A 10,285-nucleotide genomic window follows, 5' to 3' on the forward strand; every position below is an offset into this window, starting at 1 on the left:
CATATACATACATTCCTATGTCTATTATTTATACTGCCTAAATTTATTGATTTATCATTTTAATATGCTATTCTATAAGTTAAAAGTCTTCCTGAGTAATATTAAAAGAAAAAGCCAGACATTGCTGTTAGCAAAATATTTGGCATTAACCTGCTCTTTCTTAGCTTCATAGCAACTACTGGCTGCCATGGCAACCTTTCCCCCAGCACACCACAGCTTCTAGAATAAAAAGAAAAAGACCTTGGAAACTTCAAATGTCTCTGTACAAAGCAGTCCAAACCTTTACCCTGGAGCCATTACCATCCTGTGCCTCTGAATGACTGGAGACACCATTTCATTTATTATGTCCAGCCTTTCTTTTCCATCAAATCAATATCACTCTGATACATCAGGTATCAAAAAAAGAGAGAGAAATCTGTTTCTTTTCTCCTTTTTTGTGTGTACAGAGTAGTAACTCAAAAACTTATGCTTGTCTTTTTAAATGACTCAATTGAGCTCCAAACAAATCTGGTGGACCTAAGTAAAATTAGCCAGTTAAATTCACTAACTTCTTTTACTTTTGTTCTTATTCATTCTCTCCACAGTGTCTGGAGGGAATAAATAGCTAAGGTAATAATATAAAAGTTCCAGTTTCACTTCTTTTTTATTTTTATTTATTTTCTTTTTTTAAATATTGTAATTAATAAAAGGGTTACATGATATTTACCAGATAGAAGGTGCATTAATTCACACAAATTGATACCCTTTCACATGTCTTGGTCCCCATTACCCTCCCCCCATCCCCACCCCCATCTTGTTTTCCCCGTTCCCTATCCAATTTCAAATAAACAAATACAAATATATCCAATATGTCAGATAACAAAGTGAGATACTGTAACAATATGAGATAACCAAGGGACAGCAAAAGAGATGAGAGATATCATAGTACATTAAGGACAACAATCATTCATTATATGGCTTTTGTTTCTATATCCTAGAGGCCCTTTCAATTAGCTTCATACTATATGGCCTTATGTATCAAGGTTTTGCTCTATTGCAAATCTCTGCTAGTAGAGCCCAAGGTTTCTACTGATTATGATAGATAAGGGAAACCATTGAGCCTAAGTTCCTTTGAGTCTGGCTTACTTCATTAATATGATTTTTTCTAAGTCTTTCCATTTCCTAACAAATGGGGCAATGTCATTTTTTCTGTTTGGGAAAACGAAGCTGAAAGATCAGTGGGTGGCTTTGTTCACCAGGTCTGGGGCTGGCGCAGGGGACAGACTTCAGCAGTGCTGGGGCCAGATTTCCGGCTAAGGGATCTCTGGGAAATCTTTTGCCAGTAAGAAAGATGGCGCTGTCAGCAACACCTCCCAGGCTCCAATTGCTTTGGCCAGGTCGTTGCCAGTAGTCAAGATGGCGCTGCTCTCAGCTTGTAGGGGAGCGGCTCCTCACAATTCCGATCCAAGAGCCGAAGTGGGAACTTCTCCTAGGAGCTACTCACAAATTGCTGGATTCTCTGGTTCTGTGAAGCTGGCAGGTCTGTGCACAGCCGGGTGTCGGCTCTGGGCTCCCGCAGGCTCTGTCTTCAGCTGCAGGTTGAGGCACCAAGAAGCACTGCTGCTCAGATTCAGAAGAGCCACTTTGTCTCCGTGGTTGCTCTGAGCAGCTGGAACAGGTCCCCGCTGTATTCTTTGTGCCGGATTTCTGCCTTTTTCCTTTGTGACTGAGGTCTCTGTATCGCTAAAGCTTACTTAGGATGGATTTGAGGTATGTACTGTCTGTCCCCTACGCTGCCAAAACTGGTATCTTGGTGAGAGCTCAGAAAGACTCAAACTGAACCACAGCCATCTTCCCTGGTATTTTCCCATTTTCACTTCTGTCTTAACCCTTTGACAATTGCTCTTCCTGGCCACACACTTGCATCAACTTATGTAATTACTATATATTACTTAAGGCTCAGATGTAAGAAACTGAGAACCACTACAATGCATACATACATGCATCACAGTACCTTCTCCTAGCTAATGTCACTGAATATTTTTTAAAAATTTTTCAGTTGTTCAAATTGCCTAACACATCTCCTTTATTCTTTATAACCCTGTATTTATCAGTTTCCAGTGTGATCTTTCCACAAATATTTAATATCTACTAAGTGCCAGTCACCAAGCTGATGACGGAATAGAAACAAGATAAAGAAATCCCTGTACTAACTAAGGTTATTCTATACTGCAGGGAGTCAGAAAATAAACCTATAAGCAAATTAGTTAATTATTTAGACTAATTAAGTTTCCAAAAAATAAGTAAGGTAGAGAAATGGAATAGTTTTGCTGGGGATATTTGAGAATACTCCTCCCACAATTGTCTCCATGGAGATTAAACTTTAGCCAAAACACATACAAATAATGGAGAGCAGAGGGGGGGAGAACATTTCACAGACAGGAAGTACATGAAGACATGGAAAGCAAAAAGACTATACTGGGCAGAGTTAGAAGTCCTTGGCTAGAGCAGAGTAGAAGGACGGGGGGGAGAAATGAATTGGAAGCAGACAGGTGCCATATTATGGAGAGCCTAAGACTATAGTAAAAAGTGGAAAAGCATTTTAAACAGGTCAAAATACAATATGAAAAGTTTGAAAAATTTCTTCAGACTCTCTTGTCAACATGAATTGGGTAACACAAAATGCCAAAAACCATGCTACGGAAGTGATTTCCTTGCACTTTTCTAGGACAAATATTGAACCACGGGGAATCCCAAGCATCGCTTGGACTCATCCATAGGAAGTGGGTGGCTAGAGATTATTTCTGATCATCCAATTTTAGAATCTTTCCTCTTGGACACATGAAAAGTCCTTGTCAATCAGTAAAGCCCGAACTACAGCAGAGATGTTTTGAAACAATACCTTAGTTTCTGAAATTGCCGTTTGATGGAGTCATACTGGTAAACTCCATGGTCACTGGGGAGTACTTCCAATGTGTTCTTATCAAATCAGTAAGACTGAATGTTTAATATGCATTGGCTACCTGCACATTTGTGGCTAGGACAGTGAAGATTACAAGAACAAAATATAATTACTGATCAGATGAAGTTTTTTAATGAGATAAAAACAACCACAGTTAGGCCAAGGGTGTGGCCTAGTGGTAAAGTGCTTGCCTAGCATGCACAAAGCCTTGGAGTCAATGCCTCTGTACCATATACACAGAAAGCCATACATAGTGCTGTGGCTCAAATGGTAGAGTACTAGTCTTGAGAAAGCCCAAGGGCAGTACCCAGCCCCTGAATTCAAGCCCCAGGACTGTCAAAAAAGAAAAAGAAAGAAGAAAAGAAACAAAGGAAAAGAAAAAAGAAAAGAAAGAAAAACAACCACAGTTGGCCATGTGCATTCACAGGTTTTGCATGCATGATTCAATTACTGGGGGTGCAAAAGATTTGGAAAATATTATACTTGTACTGAATATGTTTGCTTTTTTAAGCAATTGTTTTATAAAGAAATGAGGGTAACAACTATATGCCTAGTATTTACATATTGCTCATTGTTACAAATAATCTCAAACTGATTTAAAGTAGGTGGAAGCTGTGTATGTATGAATGTTTTATGCAAATACCAGTGCATTTTCCATAAGGAATTTGAACATCCTATGATTTTGGTAGATGCAAGGGTCCTGAAACAAAGTCCCCTGTGAGCACTGACAGAAAGTGATAAATTGTAAACTTCCTCATGAATAATAATTTGCAAAGAAAACTTGAGACCCACAAGATCATTGAAGCCTGGGTTGCCCTATGGAGAGTTAAAGAAACACAACATTTTATAGATGAGGAGTAATAACCATAAAACGGTTTGCAAAATAGAGGCCCTAATTTATAAAAAAAACACTCACTCCATCTTCAAAATTTCTCAGACAAAACTAAGGGAATGGCCACTGTAGAATCCTTCCTCTCTTCTCTCCCTAATTTCTACCCTTCCCTGTCTAAGAACTCAGGCTGTGATCCAGAATCTTGAACTCGTCCAAGATTGTTTTTAATTCTTGCTACCACAGAGAAAAATGAAGGCATGTTGTGTCTGTTTTAGGACAGGACAAGGAAAGGAGGCTCCACAGTTTAAAGCCCTTTAATTTATTTATTTTTTACTACTGAAGAGTCTGATTTTTTTCCCCAGTTGAGCTTCTGTTTGTAATCATCCTTTGAGAAAAGAAAATGAAAATTTAAAAATCCCTGCACGGTGACCCTTTGAACTGTTAAAAATGAGTTTCCTGTGGGGCAAGACCGAAGGTCATCAAGATGGAACATTCAACACAGAACATGTTGCCACTGCTTTTTTTTTTTTTTATTTATTTGCTTTCCTCCTATGAAAAGTTTAAGATACATCTAATCACCTACACTTTGGAAGATGAAGCCTTCAAAATGTCAATTGCAGATGATAGCAATAAATAAAATTCATGCTTATGAAAAGTATAAATTAAGCAATCTAACTTTGGATTGCTTTGTGTTCAAGATAATAAATCAGAAATCTTGATTCCAAATTAACCTAAACATTTTGATTGTTGCCACCTTTATGATGCGAGCTGTGTAATGGGAATAAAGACTCCATGATTAACAATGGGTGGAGTAAAAAACACGAGAAGGAAACATCACAAGGAGTAAATTCTGTGCTTTAAACATTGTAATAATGCCCAATGGGCTGAACCAGGCAATATTTTGCTTACAAGGCTTCCCCAGGAAGAGTAAGACTATCTTTCTGACAGGGTCTTCATGTCTCAAGGTTGGAAATTTGGCAGAGAAACATGAGTTGTCTTTTTAATATTAGGATATAAAGTTTAATAGGCAATCACTATTATCTCAATTGCCTTTATTTGAACTCAGGGAAAGGATTTAAAAAAGAAAGCAAAAAGTAGCAGAAAGGTAGAAGTCTCCTGAACTCAGCATGATGCTGGGATTCTAATTGGCTTGTGGTCATGAAACTTTCTAGGAGTAGATGTGGTTGTTTTGAAATAGACTCTACATGCCTCTGGCCCAGTAGTGTCAACACACACACACACACACACACACACACACACACACACACACACCACTATACAGCTCTCTGTGTGCTAATGCCCCCTGTGGCAGATGGAAAATGTCATTTCTGGGAGTATCTGGAATAGTACATGGTGATCATCCTGTGTGAGAAAGGTCGTATATATTAAAGTGATGGCCCTCCTGAGTTATTGAAATGTTCTATTCCATGCATGAAACATTTTTTTTAATTGTTTCCTGCCATTACTTTGCAAAGCCTCCAGAAGCCACCTTGAATAGTGAACTCCCTCCCTTTGTTTTCAACTAAAGTATGCAAGAATATTGTGTTACCTATATGAATGGAACTTTACCCCCCAAAATATATTTATTACAAAGCCTCATGTTGCCGTGCTTAATTCTCACTTTAAACAAAGCTTTGGACGATCTCACAGGTTTTAATACAGTAGGTTTTTTCCATTTATCATTTAATGAATAGTAATATGTAATTTTTTTACAGTTTCCTTTTTGACTATTTACAGAGTAGTGGAGTTAAGGTTCTCCTTAAAGGCCACATAAATCACACAAAATCATTTTGTATATGATAGGACTAACACATAATGCATCTTGTCAGCTGCCTATAGCCATCTGCGATATTGATTTTGTATGTCACATAATGATATTATAAATATCCAAATGGCCATTGGCAGAAAAAAATGTTCCCCACTGAGAACATGCTGTGTTATTTATTTTATGCTCATTAGAATTAGACATAAAATAATTGAATTATATAAACCTATAATATACATTTATATACTTAGGCATAATATATAAGTATAACATGACCATACTATAAACTTATAATATGAATTTATACCTGCATACATTATATGTTTGATTTATTTAATTTTATTATATGCATATATGAATTGAGCTAATTGTTTTCTTCAAATTGTCTAGATACTTGCTGACTTTTACATGCTAGGCAAGCACTCTACCACTAGGCCAAACTCCCAGCCCCTCTTGGTGACTTTTTAATTGCTTATTTTTCTCTTGCTAAGAGCTATAATAAAAACAAATCTCTTTAAAAAAAAACAAATCTCTCACTAAAATTTTGAAGTTTAGTACTGGCAATTCATATAAGCTGAGGTCATATTTTTTAGTTCATACATATTTTACGTATAATATTTTCATCATAGATGTTTTTGTTATTATGCAATATTTATAATATTTTTCCATTTTCTTTACTGTCATTTTTATCTGACACTTATGTCTATTTATCTGTTTTCTTTTGGTATAAATTTCCATACTAATTTCATTCTTTCTGTTTATACATTTAAAGTCTTACAATTACAAATTATTTTTCAAAACTCTGATATACCTTTGTCTTTGTGATCATCTCTTTTTTAAAAATATAACCTGCTTCATTGACTTTTTTTCAGTTTCTCAGTGTCTTGTTACTATTGGGGTGTATTATTCTTTTAGCTTGAGTCAAATACCACAGTGGGAGGCCAGGAGTTTGGTCTAGTGGTAGAGTGGTTGCCTGGCATGCATCCACGCTCGATTCCTCCATATCACATGCACAGAAAAAAAAGTCCAGAAATAGTGCTGTGGCTCAAGTGGTAGAGTTTTAGCCTTGAGAAAGCCCAAGAATAATGCCCCGGCCCTGAGCTCAATGCCCAGGACTGCCAAAAAAAAAAAAAATACCAGGCTGGGAGCAAACCAATCAGTTCTCTCAGATGCCTCACAGAATGTGGACAAAGATACACAGGTAAGGAAGCTTTAGTACATGGAGAGCTTCACAAAAATCAATCGTTATAAAGATAGTGCCAAAAATGTGTTTCTGTAGCTAACTGTAATTTTTTTTCTTTTTTTTTCTTTTCTTTTTTCTTTTTTTGGTTTCCAGATGAGAAATTCTAAAAGATGATTGAAAGGCAAAAGACAAATGTCCTGCTTGATAAAAGTGCTTGATAAGAGTGCTATTTGTACTAACTACAAGATTAAACATATGGATTAGTTGACTTTGTCTATAACAGATTGTTAATATCACCAGAAATTTGTTTTTAGTCACATTTCTTAAGCCATTATAAGATAGAAATGAACCTGAAAAAAACAATGATATGTTTGCCAGCAAAAATTAAACAGTAAAGAAAGAATCCAGACAGTGTGTGTGTGTGTGTGTGTGTGTGTGTGTGTGGGTGTGGGTGTGGGTGTGTGTGGGTGTGTATTTTACAGGTTAAAACATCACAGTTCCTCATTTCTGTTTCATATCCCTAAGTGAAGCTAATCTATCTTTAAAATCAGATAGATCTGATAGATTTTTTATACATCAGCTGAGCTATTTACTATCCATGTGACATGTGATATCAGTTAAGAAATCTGGTTTCTGCTCTATTACAAATGATTGCCAAACCTTTAAGCAGCAGTTTCATTTTGAGTTATGTGACCATACAACACAGGCAATCAGTGAGCTATGTTTATAATAGTCCCTGACTTTGTCATGGAAGTGTGAGAGTGTAATGGAATGCTTTATGGGAATCCTCAGTTTGGAGCAGGCATGCTAACTCCAGCTTCCAGCATTGTTCAAATATGTATGGATAAATGATGTATATATCTTAGTTAATTCTTTATAAACCCTAAATCATTTGATTGATCATTCTTTCAAATTTTCTAACTTTTCACTAGAGGTATAGGTACCAAGGGCTGTGCTATACTGATGAGATGATAAATAAGACTAAATGTGTGACCTGCCTTTTTTTTTTAATCAGTAGATGATTCAGTACAATGTCAAGCAAAGAAAACACAAGAAAAGAGGAAAAGAAAAAAACAACACTGTACATACCACTAGTGCCCATCAAATCTTAAGACTGTTCTAAAGTGTTCTAGAGAAAGGCTTAGTTATCAAAAATTCTTAATTATCATTTTGCTTGGTTCTTGTTTTCTTTGTTACAAGATTGTTTCCTGGAAATATTTACTATCACTTATTCTTTTGAGAGTTCCTAAACACATGCCCAGCATATTATTACCTCATTTGTGGATAATCTTAATGAACCCTGACAAAATGTTTTTGAGCTTGTTGCTTTTATTTTTGGATACAGATGAGGAAACTGAAGACAAAGGTTGAGAAATACATTGAAGCTGGTAAAACTACAAAGTAGTTAAACTGGCATGTGGCATGAAGTACACTAAAGCCCTGTGTTTGACTCCTGTGCTATATTATACCTTTTGAAGTTGATATCTAGTTTCATTTGCTATTAGATTTAATAAATTATTTTGATAGACATTCTGGTTAATCATTTGATCTGTAAGTTTTGAACATCTAGGATTCTTCAAAGTCAGTTTTTCACATTGTATTTTATTTTTCATGAGGCCCACAGGTAGTAGACAACATTTTTTTTAATCTAAGAGATTTTTCATTGCTTCTTTTAATATCACTTATTTTTCCCCTTAGGTATCCACAGAAGAAGGCTTGAGTCTCGCTCGGGAATATAACTGTGCTTTTTTTGAGACCTCTGCTGCCCTCAGATTCTGTATTGATGATGCTTTTCATGGCCTAGTGAGGGAGATTCGCAAGAAGGAGTCCATGTCATCCTTGATGGAAAGGAAATTGAAGAGAAAAGATAGCTTGTGGAAGAAGCTAAAAAGCTCATTGAAGAAAAAGAGAGAAAATATGACATGAAATCTGTGCTTCTGAGTCTCTTCATTTCTCTCTCTCTCAATTATATCAGTCGAACAATTCTGGATGCAGCAGTCTGCTCCAATGTTCTCTGTCTTTCTTTAAATATCTGCCTACAGGTAAAAGTAATACCTACATAACTGTCCCTCTTAAGATAGTTCTGTTTTGCCTTTAACAGTTGGATAGATTTTCTCAATCAGCCGGATATGCTGTTTCATTTTTATAATATATTACTAAATAAAATTGACATTCCAATTGCCTCATTTCCCTTTAAAGAGTCTAGCTTCATTTGGTATGCTGTCTTGTTATAAAGGAAATATGCAGAATTGCAGCCAGAATGATAAAAGGCTCAGGGGATCTGCCTTAGCCTGATAACACTGGTTGTTTGCATTTCAGGATTCTCAGTAAATAATGAAGAAGCTGAGGAAATGATTCAAAACATGAATCTACATCTTGGACTTCTCTTACATGGGGAAGTCATGTCATGGTGATTCTCCTTCAATGCTCCAAATTTTGAACATAAAAGAAATTATCAGGGTTTAAGTCACTGAAAAACCACTACGAAATAGTTCCATATTTATAGAGCTCTGTCTCCAAATGCTTTCACAAAACTACCAGCATGAAATCACTTGGCTGTGACAAAAGGTTCTGTATTTATAGGTGGGGAGATATCAGCAACTGTGGATTTAGTGGGCTACATGCAATGTTCTGTCCCCTCTCATGAAAAAGGTCCCTAGGGACTACTTCATTTCCATTATTGAAGTTTGGTTGACAGAGATCCAGTGTTCCCATATTGCCAAAAATTTGTAGTCTCCCACCAGTTAGCTTTACTTCTTACTTGATTTACAATAAGTCATTGTGTAGAATGAAACTGTTGATTGCATTTTGGTACATTTAGACTCAAGCTCAGGAAACACATACCAGAAAGAGCAGATTGAAATTTGATACAATGTTAGGAGGAAAACTAAAGCTAAGCATGAGATAGAATCTACCAATACAATCTTCATAAACTGGTGGTGATAATTTGTTATCAATTAGGGGTCAAGTAAAAGAAAGGACATAGATATAACCCAATATACAATCATTTATTCTGTTACAATGCCTCTGACATTTACTAAATTCAGACATAGGCCTGAATTTCTATAGTTTAGCTCTTCCCTAAGAGATTCAAGTCAATTTAAAAACAGTGGGAATATACATTTACTTTATAAGAAAAGAAAACCACATCTTACAGAGTTACCAATAGATACACCTAGAAGAGAATTTAGAGATTCACAATTTCTGGCTATTGAATTAATAATTAGGCTTTCCAGCACTGTACTTATGTATATTTCAGTGCTTGGAACCAGGACCCTCTTTCAAATTCACACTTTTATGTTCTTGTTCCAAGATACTGAGACCATGGACATTGACAAGCCTGTATCTTTGGTGATTGTCTTCCCACTCTGTCCCATTGACATTTTTTCAACTATGTCTTCAATGGAATTGGACAAACACACTTTTTCTTATTTGGAATTTCCAAAAAACAAATACAGTCTACCCTTCATGCATTCATAATTGGGTTAAAACACCAACTATTCTCAGCATTAATACCTTAAGGACTTCTTACAAGGCCCTATCACTTGAGAGTTCAATCACCTG

At 36.1% G+C, this 10,285-nt stretch overlaps 1 protein-coding gene across 1 annotated transcript in view; it reads left to right on the forward strand.

Moving 5' to 3' along the window:
• Rit2 (Ras like without CAAX 2) overlaps positions 1-8,884 on the forward strand; it is a 261,776-nt gene extending 252,892 nt beyond the window's left edge. Inside the window, exon 5 of the mRNA XM_090353579.1 lies at positions 8,420-8,884. Within this exon, the coding sequence (XP_090209705.1) occupies positions 8,420-8,647 (228 nt within the window). The 3' untranslated portion in view covers positions 8,648-8,884. The remainder of the gene's footprint in view (positions 1-8,419) is intronic.
• Positions 8,885-10,285: the final 1,401 nt, after the last annotated feature.

The sequence above is a fragment of the Megascapheus bottae genome, chromosome 19 (assembly GCF_031878675.1).
Source record: "Megascapheus bottae isolate mThoBot1 chromosome 19, mThoBot2.hap1, whole genome shotgun sequence".
In the NCBI taxonomy this organism is placed as follows: domain Eukaryota; kingdom Metazoa; phylum Chordata; class Mammalia; order Rodentia; family Geomyidae; genus Megascapheus; species Megascapheus bottae.